The sequence below is a fragment of the Silurus meridionalis genome, chromosome 1 (genome assembly GCF_014805685.1).
Source record: "Silurus meridionalis isolate SWU-2019-XX chromosome 1, ASM1480568v1, whole genome shotgun sequence".
NCBI lineage: Eukaryota > Metazoa > Chordata > Actinopteri > Siluriformes > Siluridae > Silurus > Silurus meridionalis.
In genome coordinates, this window is record NC_060884.1 from 20,932,380 (window position 1) to 20,953,021 (window position 20,642).

The window sequence follows — 20,642 nt, forward strand, 5'->3', positions numbered from 1 at the left end:
TGCCTGGAGTGATATCACAGTCACAGCTCATTAATCTCCATATCACAGGAGGAGACAGACAGATAGAGAGAGAGAAAAAATATAAAAATAAGAATAGAGTGAGAGAGAGAGTGAGAGAGAGAGTGAGAGAGAGAGAGAGAGAACTGTACTGCCTATACCTTAACAATGATATGCACATCCTTCAATCATGTCAGTAAAGATATCTAAGAGGGATGGAAGATGCATGTGCTCTGAATAAATATTATAATAAATTAATACATTTAATAAAACAAAAAATATAAATATAAAAAATATAGTGTAAATAAAGCTTGTTTACTTTGTTCACTTTTACTTCATAATTGCGAATAAAGCTTTTTTTAATGTCAACTTTGGAGTTGTGATTCGGATGTGATTCTTTTTTTAAACTTTTCTGAGATTTGTCCATGAGTGCCAAATAAGTCATTCATAAGTAGTTATATTTATTACAAACAAAAACACACCAAAGTCTTTGAAAATGCTGCACTGATTAAATACAAGAATAGAGAAATCTTTGCGTTCAGTACAAGATGTACAAAAAACTGTTTTTAGAATTGCAGGTATAATTCCAGTGATATAAAAGCCATAAATGCTCTGGCATAAAATATAAATATACATTAAAGAATGGATGATGCTATTACAATTAGCAGGGTACAGATACAAATTTACAGTTAATTATATGAGTATTATTGTTATTATTATTATTGTTATATATTCATTCAAATTATTTCTAATTATATATTTCTAATTAATATAATATATTAATTATGGGTTAAACGTGTATGGAGGACTTATTAGACTTATTAAACTTGTGTAAGTACAGACTCTTACAGACATTGGATGAGAGTCGCATACACAAGATGATGTTTAACTGAACAGATTAGTCACAGTGTAATAGAAAGTGCAATTTAACCAAAAAAGTTTATGCTGAAATGTTTTTCGAGCTAAAGAAAATAAAATAAAAAGATGTCTGAGGCCAATATTAAACAGATACAGTAAAAGAATATCATTGATTTAATTGCATCACCCATTGAAAGTTCATTACATTTTTTAATGCACAGAGGACATCAGGGGAGACTGTACTCAGAGGCATAAGAAGAATTGAAAGTGAGCTGCAAGCATATGACGCTCGGCTTCGGTCAGCTTATCCTTTCAACTGTCAGCACATTTTATTTATACATCAGCACACCAAATTAACATATTTTCATAATTTTGTATTTATTTGCCGACTCAAAATAGCTTATTAAAGCATGATGAAACAAAATATCCTACATCCAGGACATACTACTTTTATGACCTTGATTTTGGCCCAAAATAATAGAAAGTTGCCAAATACAGTGGAACCCGGTTATGTCGATGTCCTAGGGGGTCGCCAAAAAGCATCGAGGTAACCGATGATCGAGATAAACGAAAATCAATATGGCGGCAGTATATTAACGTGCTTGAAATTTCTTTATGTACATGATGTGCGTTAATAAATGAGAATGTGCATGCACGTGTTTTTGAAGGGTTTTTTTACACAACAGCGTTGCCGTGATTTGTTTGATGAAGGCATGCTATAAAAATGTACATACAGTACATGTTTATCTGTCAGGAATCCACCTGCCACGCCCCCTTCGGCTCCCTTTACTGTAGCAGGTGCTTTCTCGGCCGCTTTCTCTGAAGCTCTCGGCTTCAATCGCGCACATTTTGTGCTCGTTTATCATCATCACCAGCTCCTATTTAAACTTCCACACTCTCACTGTCCATTATTGTTGGTATATGTTGGTTCACGGCGGTCATTGTTATCGCGCATGCGTATCCCGGTACGTGTCTTCCCACCGGCACTCTCTTAACGGCTGCGCTTTTCTTCCCAAAGTCGCGCCGCGCCCCTACTAACACTACGAACACTAGCACTAACTAACAGCAGAGATTCACCAGTATACAATACAACACCTGTAGCAGCTGTAAGCCTTGATTTTTCCGCCACTTCCGCGAGTTCTTCTGCGGCTGCACCGAGATAACCGACGTTAAATGGCAAATTTTTTCCCCCCTTGTGCTCAAGATATCAGGGTTCGGCGACATAACCGATAAAAAATGCTTAGAAAAAGCGAGAATTTGGCTGTTCCACTTCAAAAACGTCGACTTAATAGGGTTGTCGAGGTAACCGAGGGCGAGATAAGCGGATTCCACTGTAATTTGGGTAGAAGCTGTTAAATATTGTTAAATTAAAGCAATTTCGGTGATATTTTGGATCATTACAAATAAGATTATTGCAGCATTAGAGTTTATTGGAAACCACTTACAGCTGCTGAGGACAGTGCCACATGTACAGCCTAGAGGTCAACGAGGTGCCTGTGGAAGGTTACACTCAAGAACCATGAAGATGTCTTTGGACTACTGCCATTAACAGGTTTTGTAAATGTCTATCATTTAAAAGTTTATAACCCCGACAATGATGGAACTATAATGAATGGACATTTTTGAGTCTGGTTCCTCTCAGGGTTTCTTCCATAGAACATCTCAGGGAAATCTTTCTTGCCATTGTCGCAATAAGTGACGCTCAATAGGAATGAACGTATAGGGGTACATTTTTTTTTACGAGAAATGTATATTTGCAATCTGTTTAATTAGGTAAAGCTGAAACAATGTCCATTGTTAAAAATAATATACAAATAAACTAATATGTAATTAAATGGCAATATTTTGTTAATTGACAATAGTTTATGTTTGCTTATTTCAACGCTTATATATTTTTTTAAATTATCATTCTTTTACAAATTTTTGCTTTTTCATACTTTAACTGATTCTTACTAACTATGTAAATAATTTTTCTTCTTATTTTTCTCACATTTTATACCCAGCATTCTTTATTAAATGAAGGTTATTTTGTGGTGAAATAGTATTAAATATTGTTTTGGGTTAATGGCAATGGTTTCGATGTCTTTGAAAAAAATACGGTTTAAAACATTCCTTTACACGAAAAGGCTTGCCATATGGTCATTCGAATATTCAGAATTGGGAGCTCAGAAAACTGAAAGAAGCATCTGTGTAACTCATCTTTAAATACACGATTTTCCCATGTAAATATTGATGCAGCTTTTGGGCTTTATTTGCTGACTCTGATCACATATTAGTTGTTTATTTCATATTTTTTTGCAAGGCATTATTATAGTTAACCTGCCAGGAATGTAAATCATATAAATACAAACTCAAACTGCTAATTGACAAAAACAACAAAAGAATCCACCCATCTCCATATTTTATTTATGGTTAGCTTAACAGGTATGGATTAGACCCACGTTTTAAGATTTTAACTACTCTGTTTAGTTCTCTAACCTTAGGTCACAGTCACTGATTAACCCTCCTCATCTTGCTTTGTAAACTTAGATACTCCTCATCTAAATGTATGAGTGGGTTTTGGAACTGTTAATTGGACAGAAGGAGATTGGAATACAAAGTTAACTTTAACTTTCGTAACTAAATTTAATTGCAAATTTTATGGTTCTGATTTATGTGGAATTATAGTTAAGCCCCCCCCCCCAAACCACACACACTTTGCAAGTTCCAGTTGTTGAAATTTACATTTTATGGCAATATCAGTTTTCAGTCTTAACCCTATCAACTGTTTACTCATTTACTTCCAGGTGCTCAATATAGTCCAGTCCCATTTTTTTGGCTACAGTCAATAAAGCTTTAAATCATGGTTACATGCAGGAACTCTATCCAAGCACTTTAAAAAAGGATGATGTGGAAGGTGTACTGGGTCAGCCATGATTTATACACTTATCTTTCTCACTTTTGATGCAGGTCTGCAGCCCATGATTTCTCTAAGGTGTAAGTTACCCTCAGAGTCTGATAATGGAAAACTAAAGCAGATGGAAAGTGGATGGCAGATAAAATGGCCACTTTACCGATACATTTTCTCCCATGTTAGACATCAGATGAAATCTAAAGTATATACACATATATACACTTATAGTATCACATAGTATATATATATATATATATATATATATATATATATATATATATATATATATATATATATATATATATATATAAATAATGTTACAAGTTGTTTATGTTAAAAAAAGATTAGTTTAGTTTGAATTGGACTAAGCAAGGTGTGCCATTTTAATGCTGTCTATCAGCTGTAAGTATGTGAATGGTTGAGTGGAGGAGTGCTGCTGTATATGTAAGAAATACAAGCTTTGCTTCTATTTAAATCTTAGTCTTAGTTTCTGTTTTAGAGCTTGTGAGCAACAATGACATGATCGTCACTATTCACAAGGGAGAGTTTGGCAAAAAAATATGGATTATACCTACTTATCTTTTACTAGACAAGAACACCAACCTGACAAAACATGACATGGCCAATCAGTCATACAGATTTGTGACACAGGCTGTCCCAAATTTATATAATCTCTCCATCACTCTCTCTCTCTCTCTCTCTCTTACCAAGCACAGTTCATCTGGCTTCTCAATACAGACAACAGAATGCAGCTATACATCGATTCCTGTGCAGACCTAATGAATGAAAACGTGCCTGTTAAACAGAAGCGAAGACGGAGCAAGTGGGCATGACGCGGAAACATGGCATGTTCCCCTACGCTGTGAAACATTTAAATCCACGTGAGATCATTTCAGAAAAATGAGAGGAGGAAGAGTGAAGCAGAAACCTTGAGGATGAGGAAACAATTTATAAACAATGTAAATAAATTATTAGGGGACATCAAGAAAGGAGAGAATGAGAGTGAGGGTGTGAGAGATACTGGAGAGACAGTGAATAATCAATTAAGACAGATGGGGAAGAGAAACAAAGAAAGTGACAAAGAAAAAAAAACGTGAGAGAGAGAGAGAGAGAGAGAGAAAGAAAACAAATTTACTTTGAATAAGTGAGAGGAAGAACAAAAAAGACAAATAAACAAAAGAAATAGGCAAAAAGATGGGGGGAAAAAAAGAAAAACAAATGAGGGAGTGACAGAAGAATGGAAGAAAGAAAAACCAGAGAGAAAGTGAATAACCAATAGAGATTGATGAAGACAGTGAAAAAGTGCAGAGATGTGCGTTTTTGAATGTGTGTGTGTGAACTATTGTGCATGCAGGTTCGATCACGTCTCGTCCACTAGTGAAGAATGTAAACTCCGCCCAGGTCCAAAACAAAATCACTCTATAGTAAGCATGACCGTGTGTGTGTGTGTGTGTGTGTGTGTGTGTGTGTGTGTGTGTGTGTGTGTGTGTGTGTGTGTGCAAGGCGTTTTCTTTGCATGCACAGATAAGAGAGGAATGCAGATGCTGGTGGAAATGGGAGGTGAGAGTTTTATCTGCTGCAGTAAGATGGGAAAACAAAACGAGATGAGCAGAACGGCACACTGATGACTAGCATGACCTTTCAGAAAGATAGAGGGAGGGGGAGAGAGATAGAGAGGAGATGAAGGTGAAGACAATGAAGATAAAATAATCGCAGTGAGCCGTGGCTCAGACTCTATACAGGAGTTATTTTACGATATTATTAAATTTGGTTCACTTGAATTAAACACTAACTTTTTTCCCCCCGTAATGAAGTTAGTCAAAGTTAAAGTGCACGTGATGTAAACAATATTGCTGGACTGAGACGTGAGAGAACAAGAAACTCAGTAAACTGTTTTGTGCTGAAGGGAAATGATGTTAAAGATGACAGTGATGGATTGTGTTCAGTGCAAGATGACTTAACCAGCAGTGTTATTGTTGTTCCACAAATAAGCCACGGTGCAGCTGTCGCTTTTTTTTTTTTGCAAATTGCACATCGCAATAGACGCAGATTGTAAATCAGGCCAAGACTACTAAGGGGATTTTTTGCACTGGCTCTAGCACATAATCTATACCTCAGAATATCTCAGTGTGAACATGTTACCTGCAGTGCATAATACAACAGAAAACACACAACTCTGACTACAGTGACTTAACCTGTACACAACATAGTAAACAACTGGTTTAGTATAAGTATAGTAATTACTGGCAGTGTAAGTACACAACAAAAAAAAGTCACACCGTGTCTCGACCGCCACACAAATCACAAATTATACGCCTTGTTTAGGCATAAAGACCTCATAATAATAAATCCCCTGTAAGCATGTTCCACACAATCCACTGTGCTAAATATACAAAAAAAAAAAAACCATCATCAGTAACATAAAAGACTCCGTAGCATAGTATTTTGTGCACTAGAAGACATTTTGGACTATTCCTAACCATTGTATGTGTTACCTGAGCATCAGGCAGTGCTATGTCCAGAATAGTGGGCTGGCCTCGAGGCTCTCCGTCCTCCACACGGGAGTAGACCACCTGGTAACCGCGGATCTCTCCGTGCTGCTTCTGCGCCAGAGGAGGCTTCCAGGACACATGGAGTGCTGTAGAGTTCACTGCATCCACTTCCACCCTGCGTGGAGGAGCTCCAGGCACTGTAACAAAGACTGAGAGTTAAGCCCACACATCTATCAATTCATCCATGTGTGTATCTGTCTATTTGCTGCTTGTCTGTCCACAGTCAACTTCAATTATTGGCAACAATTAAGGGAAAAAAAAAAAATGATTGCACAAAATAAACGTTGATAGATTTCCCATTTGCCCGAGATAGAGACATAATGTTGCACACATAATTAAATTAGTGCCATGCTTCAACATGGGGAAACAATCCAAAGACCACTAATGATGTTTGTTTATGTACAAAGGGGTCCAAAAGTGAGACTACTAGTAAAACTACTGTTTTGTAATTTAATACATTTAACATTACAAAAAAAGATATTAGCAGAAATAACTTAAGTAAAGAGTAGAATCTCTGAAACATTTACACACATTTCAGAACTTTTCATTATTCTATATTTAATTGCATATATATTTAAAATCTGACCTTTGTAGAAAAGGTCAGATTTTAAACCAAAATAGGCAACCGGGGACACCTGACCAGAAGATTCGTCTTGATTTTTTGAACATCCCATTTCACATTAAATGCCCAATTGCTTTCATAATAACCTCCACTCTTCAAGGAAGATGTTCTACTAGATTCTGGAGTGTGCTTGTGGAGATTTGTGCTCATTCTGCCACAAGGGTGTTAGTAAAGGCAGGTACTGATGTAGAGTGAGGAGGCCAGGAATACAGTCAGCATTTCAATTCATCCCAAAGATGGTTAAAAGGGTTGACGTCAGAGCTCTGCAGCAGTCCACTCAAGATCTACCAAACCAACTCAAGTATGCATGTCCTCATGGTGCTCACTTTGTACATAGGGGCATTGTCATGCTGGAACAGGTTTGGGTCTATATAATTGTGAGCCTCCAATTTTGTAGTAACCGCTTGAGAAAGAACCAGATATTGCCGGAAAAGTCAGGTGTCCCAATACTTTTATTTCTATAGAGTTTATGTACTTATCTCTGTATCCATTTACAAACCTACCTATTTGCATATAAGTGACATCTGCTGTGTCTATAGACTGCATTTTACTTGTGGGTCATTTTAAGTGTGAGATGGCGAGGATACATTCTCACACTTATCAGCTACTGTAGAGGCGAGCTTGTGCTCTCGCGAATACACACACTCACTCACTTTCTCACAGCTTCTATGTGAGTTGGAGACTAATACAGATCTGTTGTCGATAAGGCGGATCAGCAGCAATGTAGATGTTAATGCTGGTCAATAGAGGAGGAGGCAGAGCAAGCAACGTGAGAGGTTAAAGAGCTCAGCGCTTTGAGATCACTATGGCATTAACAACTAGACTGCAGTGTGTGTTTGTTTATATGACTCTTTATATTGGAATGATTTAGCTTGATGTGTGTGTGCCTGCTGATAGCAGTCAAGGTTTAGCTAAAAGGGAAATGCAATTGGGTGGGGCTTGTGCACAAACACACTAATATGGTGTGTGCTCATGTGGACAGGACAATGAATTTTTAGTTAATTTTTCTTTCATTTATTTCATTTACCTACCCAGCAGGCTGATTCATGCATACACACACATATGCAAACATTTTCTAGTCTCACCTCTATGCCCCATTGTGATCCTTTACTCGCCTCTTTTTCTTTTTCCTTTTCAATTAACATATGCTTTTTTTTGTTTTTTTACTTACACAAGATAATTCATTTCTGAAATAAGATAGTACTCCTTGCAAAAAAAAAAAAAAAAAAAGTCCTGTGTGTTTCAGCTGAGTAAAACTATTATAAAAAAATATATAGACATGGCAACAGTGAAGAGTTACGTTAGGAACATAGATGTTAAAATGCTAGACACTTAAAAAATAAAGATCGACAGTGTATGACAAGCAGCAACATGGAAAGATAGACAGATGGTGCAAGTGATGGAGAAAAAGTGACATACTGCAGGCAAAAGTGAGAGGCAGGATGAATCAATGCAGGTGTGTTTAAGCAGTTCAGCCTCATTGCTTGAGCAGTGTGAAAAATGCTCTGCCTGCAGAATATGCATCGAGAATCAAGAGGGAAATGTAAGGAGGAGAGAAAGAAATAAAGCCAGGAATATGTGGGCAGAAAGAGAACATGGAACTCATGCTTCGTTGTAAATTCAGCTGTCAGCCAAAGTGCAGAATATACAGCGAAAGCAGCATTAATACACAAACACACTTGCACCTGATGTCATTCACATGACAGTAAATGTGCTTGCCTCTGACCTTTCATCTTATGCTCACTAATGCTAGATATCTCACACAATATACCACAGCTGTAGTCCTGCAGTATGTAAGGATGGTCAGATCTCTTCATTAAGTAAGACCCTGAGAAATGGCATGCAACAAAACAAGCTTTCTAATCTGAGCAGAGGATCTATGGGTCCATAATTAACGATTAATTGAAAAGATGGAATGCTTCAAAATAATCTATTAAAATTAGACAAAACAGAACTGATAAGGTAATCAGCTTTAATTAGGCAATTTAAAGTAAAAAAAAATTATTAGAAATTAAAGTCAGATTATGGTAAAAATTGGTTGTTTTTCTAACTTTGTTCGGTGTGTCACTATGGGAATCGCTTTGGGCGTGACCGACTACGGAAGCTCCTATGACACCACGTCTGTCTTGACAGACAGGTCGACCTGAAATCAGGCTCCGCCTTACTACCCCCTTACAATATCATTTGCGCTTTCTTCTCGTGATGGACTACATCAAGCTCGCTCAGCACATCCGCGGGCAGTCATTGGATCCCGCCGCCGAATGCGAGAACAAGCATACAGGATCGTGCTGAGCGACATCACAAAACTCGGTATAGTATCTGCGTCGAGGCGCACTATTCCTTTTACTACCTATCGGGTACTAAATTACACGGTGGGGAATTAGTGGCATCAAGCTATCTAAGGCTTCACGTGTCAAGGCGAAGCCTTCGAAAGGCTAACTACCCTGCGAATATCGATAGACTAACGTGTTGTAATGAGTCTTGATTTTTTCTGTACTCAGCCATGTCAACGGTCATCCCCCTGCCAAGGGGAATGTGTCCAAGATCAGGAAGGTTGCATCCTGCCCGTGTCCATTGCCATGTGGAGCAACCATCTAGGGCAGGGACCCTCACACTATGTGCATCGCGTGCATGGGCCCGAAGCACGCTTAAACGTTGCTAGCAGACCCACATGCATGTGTTCACTGTGCATTAATGCCGGTGAAAACTTCAGAGAGACAGTTGAGAGTGGCCGTGGCTAACCAACAAGACCCATGTATGTCCGGTGCTACCGCGATATCCATGACTGTTGACCATCAGCTGCGAGCTACCACGAGCTGGGCGGACTCGATGAAGGCCGAATCGCCGGTCATGCCACCTCTGTTTAAAAACCTCCTCGGGCTAACTCTGACCTCCTTGATTTGGATATGGAGGATGAGGATAAGGACGACAGTGGTCCCTTTCCCAGTCCAACAGTCGAGACCCCACAGCCTGGGGGAGCCGTGGCTTAGGCTAGGCCTAGCTTGGCCTGCAGCCCAGGAGGCGGAAGGAGCTTAAAGGGATCTCTATTACGGGAAAGTTCTGCCCGCTATACCAGTTTGCATGAAGTTGATGTCTCGTCCGCAAAAGGGTGCGCTAAACTAGTGATTCAGGGGATGAGGTTGGCCAGACCCCCAGCAGTAGAGTCGTCGGTGGCCTATGACCTCCATCTAAATCGCCGCTGCTAAGCAAAATTGAAAGACAGGGATTCCCTAGGGGTGGTGACGTCAAGAGTTACTATGACAACGGACGCGTCTCTAGCGGGCTGGGGAGCGAACCTAATGGGCAGAGCTGTGAATGGCGTTCGGCCTCCACAGCTACTCCTAAAACATATAAACTACTTGGAGCTGTTGGCAGTGTTTCTAGCGCTGAAACATTTTCTGACCTTCATAAAGGGACAACATGTCCTAGTGAAAACCAACAATTCCACTATAGTCGCGGTATCGCCAAGCATCGCCAAGCTGCCACTTTTGGGCCCTTTAGCAAAGCTCTTAACCCTCTGTGCTTCAGGGGCGGCGTATCATGGCTGACCCTGCGCTCTGACCCCAGCTTCTAAACAAGCTGGGATATGCAAAAAACACATTTCACTGTGTTGTAATGTATATGTGACAAATAAATTCTATTCTGTTCTATTCCTCTTCTGGATTCAGTCTTTGGGCCATTGGGTGGTACCTTACAAAGTGGTGACCCCGAGTCTCAGGCTAATGGCGTCTTTCAGCGCAACAATCCAGATCCAACAACAGAGCATGAGGTATGAGCTTCTCCTTCTTTGTCTTAAGCTAAATCTTTCTTTTTTTTTATCTCTTAGAAAGTCTTGAGGGGAAAGTAAAGAGGCACTCCATATAGACATATTTATAGAACGGGTCGGCATACCCAAGTAATAGACAGGAGACCGAGAAATCTGGTATAATCAGATTATTAAAAGAGCATGGATTTTCAGGCTAAGTGTAGATAAGAAAGTAATGGAACTATTGCCTTACTGATAAAAAAAAAAAAATTAGCTAGTTCGTATATACGACGAAGGACTGGATCTAGAATGGAATAATAACATTTTAGCGTGGTACTCCACAATGGGGAAAAACCATTGTTGTAAGACTTTGACTGCAAATCGCACGCACCAATGCAAGCGTTGAAAAACTTGAGAAATTGCAATCAGATCAATTAAAATGCCCACATCAAGCATCCTAAAGAACATGAACAAACAATAACATTGTTGACTAACTGGCTAAATTAGCTGCAGTAAAAGATGACAGTTGGCAGGGCAACAAGACACTTGTTCCTGCTGTGAGTGCAATACAGGATACTTCCAAAGACCTTAAACAGTACCAAAAACATGTTAATACATTTTCTAATTCCCACTCACAATAACACAGCGGACACAGTGGCATGTGTGATAATAAACCAAATCATCCTTCTCTGGGGGGCACTGATTTAAATTTAATCCGATCAAAGGTACTCACTTTACCGGACAAGTCATGAGAAAATTGTGCAAAATATTTAACATCAAGCAAAAGTTCCACATCCCATACCACCCACAAAGTTCTGGAATAGTTGAATGTGTAAATCGCACCATAAAAGCCCACAGTTCTGACTGTATTGCGAGCAACACCATCAAAGGCTATGGGCTTCAGCCCGTATAAACTTATGACTGGAAGGGTAATGAAACTACCCATTAATCCAGAAATTTCCCCCAGCAGATTTGGGGCCCCTCATGCTTGCAAATCAACAGTCTGTTTTAAAACAATTGCAAGAGCGATTGAATAGTCAGATCTGTCAAATGATGCACAATTTCAAACTCTGTAATCAAATTTTCAGAAGGATGCATTTTCCCCTACATGACATGGGCCATATGAAATTAAGGCTGTTTGTAAACAGCTGTGTGGATGTGACCATCAGAGAAATGCTAAGATTACATGTCTCAATGTAAACTGTTCAAACAATAATTAAATTAGCTGTGGTATTTTGGTTATGCCTCTTTTCAAGACAGTTACAGCAATCCCATGGATGCCAAATGTCTGAACAGTGTTGAATTGGGGCAACAGGCTACAATCACACACCCTCCAAAATGCGGAAGATGGGTATGGAAATATACCAAGGGGCCATACACAGTGTACACTTCAATTGCATATAAAGAAACCGTTACATGGTCTCCCGGTGTAGCGCCGGATCCAAATTGTGCTATTTTTTTGTAACAGAGGTTCCACCCGTCTTCCAGTGAGAAACATAGCAGCATATTCAGGTGCAACACTACCTTTTCATAACATTATTGCCTGGTAAAAACTGTCAAAACCGACCACTGATAACCGGATTAAACCCCTTCGTCGAAAGGAGGGTGACATTTGTTTTGGAAAATGACAGACATGAACAATTTACAAATCCTCAAAATTGTTCATGGACTATAAATCAGTTTTAATCTAACTAGCTATGGAGATGTATATAAAAAATAAAAAACCTACACAATGTCCAAAAAGACATTACCCCTCCTGGTGGTATAATCAAAGGGAACATTAACGAGACTTTGCTCCATGATGATGTGTGATAACTCATGTACTATACAATATTTCCAATATCCTGCCTGCCTATGTAAAACATTGTATTGACAATGATAAAACCTATGCATGGTTAAAATTATGCATCGTTGCTTTAGTCTCTAATTATAAAAACAGACTTAAAGTTCTTAATTACACCTGTCCATGCTAAACGAGACTTGTTTGGAAATATAGCAGGCCTATTTGGTTTACTTAATTCTATAGCCAACACTTATATAATAACAGGACAATCACAATTTTCAATGTGGTCGGCCAACCAGGTGGCCACTGGTTTTCAACACATCACTAATAGTTATTATCTCATTATCAACAACATTATTAAAGCAGTTAGATCTGAAGTGCAGGCAATCAACCATAGAATCTGACCCGTACCATCGAGTATGACTTAGCCTGCAGAAGATCTTTTTACTTCTTTTTATTCTGAACATTTGTCAACCTTAATGATGTATACTGGCAATGGATGATCTGGCTGTATTGCTTCTTTCCCTGTAATTCACAATACCTTTATAAAAATAGATCAGGTATTTTTTATTTCCACCACCATACACATCATTGCATCGTAATGAAAGATAAAATAATTAAATGGGACCACCTTACTGGTATATGACTTTGAAGGGCACGGAGATCATATTTACAACTTGCACCTGTTATGAAACATCTAGCTATATTATTTGTACTTGTAACAATCTTTTGCTTTTAGTAATTCTAAACTTATTAATGTACAATCGTTGGATGGTCATTCTGATGCTGTTCAGGTTTCCCTATACACAGTGGTGTGTCATCAGTGAAATGAACTCCTTCACATATGGAGGTCTGACCTGCCCTGCAAAATCACACCTTCTGCTTGGAGGTGACTGAGGATTTCTCAATGGGTCAGATGAACATCTTGGGGAGAGTTCCAATAGACATTGATGTCTCCCTGTGGTGGTACATAAACCTTTGTTGACACAGTTAACTCATGATTTTGCTGACTGAATATCATCTTAGCCAAGCACAGGTGGAGGCAAACCTGGCTAAGAGCACTGCAAACATCCTATCCATCTCATCCAACCGCTCGGCACAGTATGTCTACACTTGGTGGGACTGAGTAATTGGAGTATGTGCTATTAGCAGAACCCCCCTTTTTGTATTCACTCTGCTCCAGTGCTGCTACTCATGGCACCTTATTCATTTCCTATGTACTTTGGTTTATGCTGCCGTAAACCCTCAGTCCGGGTCATTGAAAGGTGACTTAGAGGTTCCCGGGATTCAAGCTACGATACTTGCATACTGTAGTTATTATATAATATGATTTTATGATTTAAAACTTTTGTATCATTTTAAAGGTCTCAGTGTGATTGGAAATATGATCTTAGTCCCATATCAGTAGAATAGACTAAAATTAAAGATCTCAGATTTGGGGAAATTCTGTCCTACTGATGTGATCTTTATCAGGTGTTAGTTTTAACCCTAGTTGCTAATTTGTTTTGAGGTCACCTAATGTCCCAACAAAGGGGTTTGCAAAGCTTTTATTACTTTGAATTTACGAGTATTTATGATGGGTTGGGTATTTAAGGAGATTTGCTGGCACACTCATGGAAGCATCTCTAGTTCGAACTTCCCACACAGTCTCTGTGTGTCTCTATTGCCAGATATGATGACTCTTTGCAATTTACAAAAGAATGGCTATTGTTAAAATATTTGTTTTTATGCTAGTGTTGTGTAACCTTTTCTTAGTTACTTCTGTTATTTGTTCTAAATTTGACATTTGTTTATTAATTATTGCCTATTAATAATTTCCTAAAATCATATTTATCTAGTAAATTATGTAATGTGGTGTTAACGCAAATCTATAACCAGTTTCGCTGGATGCCCTTCCTAACGCAACCCTCCCCATTTATCCGGGCTTGGGACCGGCACTAAGAGTGGCTGGGGTGGTTCCCTGACCGGGAATCGAACCCGGGCCGCAGTGGTGAGAGCGCCGCATCCTAACCACTAGACCACCAGGGGACCTTAACCAGTATAGTACATACAGAAGGCAGCATATGAACGGATGGAGTATAGAGCACAAAGTCCGGGCCTCGCTCATTTTTGGCGCTCGCTGGCTTAGCAAGTTTTAACAAAGTGGCTAAATCAACTATTCTTTATGCATGAGAAAGCATTGAGCGGCCTACGTAAAGAATATAAGTTAACGGTTCTATTCTCTGACTAAGATTCAGACTGGCAAGTTTGTGTCGGTGAGCATTTGTATATGGCCAAGCACAAGACTCTAAACGACTCCGGGTCCATAATGAATGATTAAGGATAGAATGCTTCGAATAATCTATTACAATCAAAGACAAAACACAACCGATAACCGTGACCTGCTTAATTAGATAAATGCAAGTTTACATTTTTATTCTAAATTGTAGTCAAATTAGAGTAAAAAAATGGATTCATGAAACATTTTTGAAAATTTTAGTGTTTTACAGCAGAGCGAGAAAAGACTTGCCTTCACCCACACCAGTGGATTCTGTCGTTGGGTCATTGGATTGTACCTTACAAGTGTGATGGCATACCACATATCTCTTCCTCTTCCTCTTCCTCTCCATCTCTTTCTAGTTTATTTATTTGCACATTAATGGTGATTTTGCATAGCCCAATCTTACTTCCATGTAGTTGCAGAGATATAAGGAAGCCTAAGAACCCTGAGGAAACCCACAGGCAAATATTATGTAACTCCACACAGACAGTACCCCAAGCTCAGGATTGAACCTTGGACCCAGAGCTCTCTTATCTACTCAGACTAATTACTGGACACTTAAGAATAGCAGGAAGTGTGTTGCTAAAGACTGACAGATTGTGTTTCACACTGTTAATAAAAACATGGCAGCTTTATATAAATCAACTGTATAGTGTTCTGGAGCAAAGCTAAGAACAAGATAATAGAACATTAGGGAGGAATAGAAGAGCGATCCAAAGAAGCTTAAAGACACCCTGGAAGAAGAAAAAAAAGTTTCTGATAGATCCCGAAGACAGAACAACACATTTTAGGATCTGTTGAAAGGATCTCTGAGACAACTAGATGTTTTACTATTTAAAAAAAGAAGGTCAAAGAGTTTTCAACCCAGTAAAGTAGAAAAAAAAATCGACAACCAGAAATTGTTCAGAAGAATCTATAGCAGATGAGGTGCTCTGGAATTTTGTAGAGCTGTAAGGATCTCCAGAGAAATTGGAAAGATTTAAAAGACATTTGAAAGTCACAAGGTGTTACGTAGAAATACTTTTTTTTGAAGACTTGGGGCAGGTTAGAATAAGGTGGGAAACTGTTCTAAGGCATGAACGCAGAAGGTTTGAAAAATTGATGGAAGTTGAAAGTCAAGATTAGAAAAAGTTCTAATAAGTTCCTGCCTTATTCATTTTAATAACAGATATTGAAGAAGATTTGGAGTGAATAGAAGGGAAAAAATAGAACTTGGAAAAATTGCAAAAGTTGGAATAGTTTATTAATAAGTCTTGGGAAGCTGGGAAGATTTGGGAGAAGTTAGAAGTTTTAAAATTAGTTGAAGAGATTTTGAGGCGGTTGATAAAGCGTACCATCCTCTTGCGTCCGGATGCAGGTACTGCTGCTCTCAGGGCCTGGCCCAATATCAGTATGGGCTTTAACCCACACATGGTACAATGTCCATTTCTCCAGTCTTTCAAGCACATAGCTGGTGGCATTGGCAGGGATGTCGGTCACCTCGTGGCGCTCTTGGTCCTCCCCTGAGGGAGCTTGATAGGCCAGGGAGTAGCGCACAATGTTCCCATGGCGACTGGCAGCAGGAGGTGCCACCCAACTCACCTTGATGCTGGTAGAAGAAAGGCTGAGTAGTTGTACATCCTGAGGAGGAGCTGATGGGGCTGTGGGTGTGGAGGTCAAAAACCATGCATCAGGTAGGAATGGTCAAGTGTACACACATAAGGTTTGATAACAGCCAAAATACAGCCTAAACATATTCCTCATCAGTTAAGTCCTTATCAATTAAGGCAGCACAGTTGTAGCTTTACACTTACTCTCTGGCGATGCGATGTCCTTTATTTATTCATTAATTTTCATATTATTTGAATCGCTATATGATGATGCCTTCAGTTAAATACACCAGAAAACAGGCATTTCTTCACCAGTGCACATGCACAAAAGTACACAATGGACATTCATAAATACTACGCATTCTAAATTGCTTTGATTGTGCAAAGCCACACACATTTATGCAAGCAGTCCCCGACTTATAAAGCAGATGCTTTCTGACGCCCCCATCGTAGATTGAAAATATTGTAAGTCGAGACATGGCTTAGCCTATCCAGAATGGTGATCATTATGGGTAGTATACTGTAATTTAGTAATAATTGAACAAACTACAGTGTATAATTTAGCAAACAGAGCAATTTACAGCACTTTTTGAATAAACTATACAGTATATATGTATGTGGAAGTGTTCGTGTGGACGAGCAAGTGGAGGGAAGAGCAAAAGCTGCTACATTTGTCCACTGCGCAAAATGTAAAACAATTGTGCCCTATCGCTTTCGCCATCGTACGATAAAAAACATAGGGACCATCTGCATTAACATTAATGGTGACATATACGACAAACAATTAAAAGCATAATTAATGGTGCTTTATGCATGTGCACTCTGTTCCCTCAATTATATTTGGAAAGTGAACAATGTGTAAAAAATCCCTTATTATTATATTGTTTGCTACTATGGTATTCCACTGTAATCTATTCTCCTGTAATCTGTTGCACTATGAATTTGTTATGTAAGATGTGTCATTATTTGGCTAAATGTTGGATGGGAAATTCCCGACCTGGCTCAGTTTCTCAGTAAAATGTGCCCTGTGGCTAAAAACCCTAGAGTAAAAAGAATCTGAGTGTGCACAGTGTTGCTATTTATGTGCTCTGTTGTCTTTTACAAAAGTGGGACACGTTGCTGGCAGACACCTAGTAAAATTCCACTGGCTAGATATAATCATGAAATCGACACACATCTCAATCAATGCATTTTTGACGCGATATTACTTAACATATTATTGGTGCATCTTCTTGTGAACAGAGTCAGTGATCACTCAATCATGCTGATGTGATTGACATCAAGTGGGTGATCGATTTACCACTATTTCACTTTTCTATTGATAATACACATGCTTAGGAGTATATATATATATATATATATATATATATATATATATATATATATATATATATATATATATATATATATATATATTGCCAACACACATCTCTTCATACACCAGAACAACTCAAGCAATTAAATTCTGTGTTTCAAATTGTTTTGATATTCACAGCTCATAAATGAGAATCCTGGTCTTTTACTAAATACAGACAAAGTCTTAATTCACCATGGCAGACTTAACCTGTACGTGGCCACGGGTTTAATTGACTGCACCTTATTCTCCCGAGTCCTGATGAGAAGTGCTACACAACAAAGTAACAATGTCTTTGAAAGAAACATCAGGAGAAAATAACAAACCATTTGGCCTGGAGGATAAACAAACCAGCATACCATAGGTAGACTTGGGAAACATAGGTAGATCACTCCTGTGTGTATTTGCATGATCTTGCTGGATATTCTGGGGCGTGCCAGACATTTTGGGATTGCCATAAGGGTTGCCATAGGTGTTTTTCATGTTTCCCAGAACAGATACTTGTTTGGTAATTGGACAGAATCCAGCATGACGATATTTTTTTTTTCCCGGTCTGCCCATTATTTCCGTGTTCTATTAACAAACACTGTATGTAGCTATCCAAGAATTCTTTATTTACTCAAAAATGATCATTATTATTACTATTATTATTATTATTTACCTGTAGGGAAATCCTTAAATAAATCTGAATGACTTGAGTAGAGGTGCTGAGGGTGCATTCAGTATAACTGGAACTGCTAACATACATTTGGTGCTAATATAAATTTGTATATTGGTTAATGTTCCTCTGTGAAATTTGCCCAAAATTACATAAAATAAATCCTGTTGATGAGAAATGGATGGATTACTACTACAATGTAATTTATATCAGTAAATAACTGCCATGTCTGTGAACTTACTGACTTTTACAAACTATTTATACTCAACTCCTTCGACGCATTCTAAATAGATGTCTCCTAACCCCATTAGGCTTAGAGTATTAGAACAAGTGCATTAAAATGAACCTGTTGTAATTATGCACAACACATTCTGATTTCAGAATCAAACCTGTGTGTGTGTGTGTGTATATATATATATATATATATATATATATATATATATATATATATATATATATATATATATATATATATAGCTCTCTAATTTCCAGCACCACAATGAACCATCTTTCCTTGTTTTGCTATATACTAGATTGCTGCTTAGGGGGTACATGGCTAGTCGTGATGTTCCAAAATGTCCCAAGGGTTCAAACATTTTACCTTCATAACAAATTAAAAATAGAAAGGCAGATGCTGTTAAGCAAACACTGAGATATAACACTGAGACAATGGTACACACACACAGGAAATGAATGGCAACCTGTTGTTTGCTGGGTATGATTGCAAGTTAAAACCTGACACATCCCTCTTCCTGGTTCTCTCCATGTGTTATCACGCATGCTGCTTTTTTTTTTTTGAAGCAAAGAGAGGTGGATTCCTGTTTGAGAAATATAATTTGGCAAAAGTGACATTGCAGAGCTCTCGGTGCACTTTGTGCCTGACTCTGCAGGTAACCACCGATTTTGCTTAGATGATAATCATCCAACAGGTTTGATGGTGGTTTGACTTCAGACAAAGTGCTAAAACACGTCTCCTGATGCGAACGTGTGAACGTGAGGGGCCATGATGGTAACCCTCTGCCAAAAAAGTAAAGGAAAAAGAGAAAGAAGGAGAGTGTGAAGGAATGCGGGAGAAGAATGGTCCTTGAAAAGATAAGGGTGAGAGAGATAAAACAGAGGAATGATTGAGGGGCAAAATAGGAATAGAAGTGCAAGAGAGAGAGAGAGAGAGAGAGAGAGAGAGAGAGAGAGAGAGAGAGAGAGGGGAGGAAAAATATGAAATATGGACAGAGACAAATAAAGTATTGGAGATCGAGGAATGCAAAAGTGGATGATAAAAGATAAGATGTGAGAAATGATTGATTGGCATAGCTGGTAAAAGTGAACAAGAGCAAGAAATTGGGAAAGAGCGAGAGAGAGCGAGAGAGAGAGAGAGAGAGAGAGAGATAGAGAAGAGGAGTAGGAGGAAAGAAAATATGTATGAGAGGCAAATTGAGTATTGAAGATAGGGAAAATGCGAAAGTGTATGAGGGGAAATAGTATGTGAGAGAATAAGAGAGTGAACAAATGGAAGAAGGAGCAGAAGGAAAAGAAAAATATTGAATGAATACAATAAATTAATAAATAGAAGAAAAAAAGAGAGAATAGCAAAATAGAAGATAAAAAAATCTAGAAAGGCGGAGTGAGAAAGTCAATTTTGAGGTCATCCCAATTTATGGATGACAGGGAACAAATGCACATGTATGCACCCATGTCCATGTGTGGACACACACCCACAGCCCCCAGTATGAGCCACGAGTTTTCCCTAAACTGTCAAACACTTCAGTGTGAGTGATGGAGGATTAGAGGAGTGAGATTAGAGTGAGCACACCAATCACTCTGACATCATTGATAAAAAACAAACAAAAAATGTTGTTATTGCTAAAATAACATAACGGTGACTGTGGTGGGGAATGAAAAGCTGAAGCGTCTGGAGAATAATTTCTAGCTGTGTAGATAAAATCTGAAGCTCTCCATTCTTTACACATCGCATGTTTTTTTTTTTTAAAACATTGTTTATATCTGATGCTTTTTGAGTGAGAGTTACCTGAAGTAAAACGGATAAATAAGAGCCAGGTACGAGCACATGGGCATTCAGTCAATCATTTGGAATGCAGATATGTATGTGTCATTAAACTAAGTATGGATTGTGTATGTGGAGTATGTGTGAAACATAGAAGGAATGTGTGTATGTGTGTGGTGCTTACTGGACTGGGCCGTGCGAGCCTCAATGGGCTGTGTGTACAAGCCTAAACCCATCCCAGAGCGTGCAGCCAGCGTGAATTTATACATCGTGTCGGGTTTCAGGCCTTCCACAGCGTATGAACCAACCGGGTCAAAGGTCAGATGGTT

At 38.6% G+C, this 20,642-nt stretch overlaps 1 protein-coding gene across 18 annotated transcripts in view; it reads right to left on the bottom strand.

The window, feature by feature from the left end:
- The window catches only part of ptprfa (protein tyrosine phosphatase receptor type Fa), a 212,469-nt gene that overhangs the window by 44,186 nt on the left and 147,641 nt on the right, over positions 1-20,642 (bottom strand). For 11 of the 18 annotated variants that reach the window (XM_046859588.1, XM_046859531.1, XM_046859548.1 and 8 more), the window contains 3 exons: positions 20,498-20,642; positions 16,045-16,350; positions 6,244-6,437 (listed from right to left, as the gene is read on the bottom strand). In XM_046859588.1, the coding sequence (XP_046715544.1) occupies positions 6,244-6,437; positions 16,045-16,350; positions 20,498-20,642 (645 nt within the window). The remainder of the gene's footprint in view (positions 1-6,243; positions 6,438-16,044; positions 16,351-20,497) is intronic. The other 7 variants (XM_046859634.1, XM_046859609.1, XM_046859618.1 and 4 more) reach the window with 1 other exon arrangement.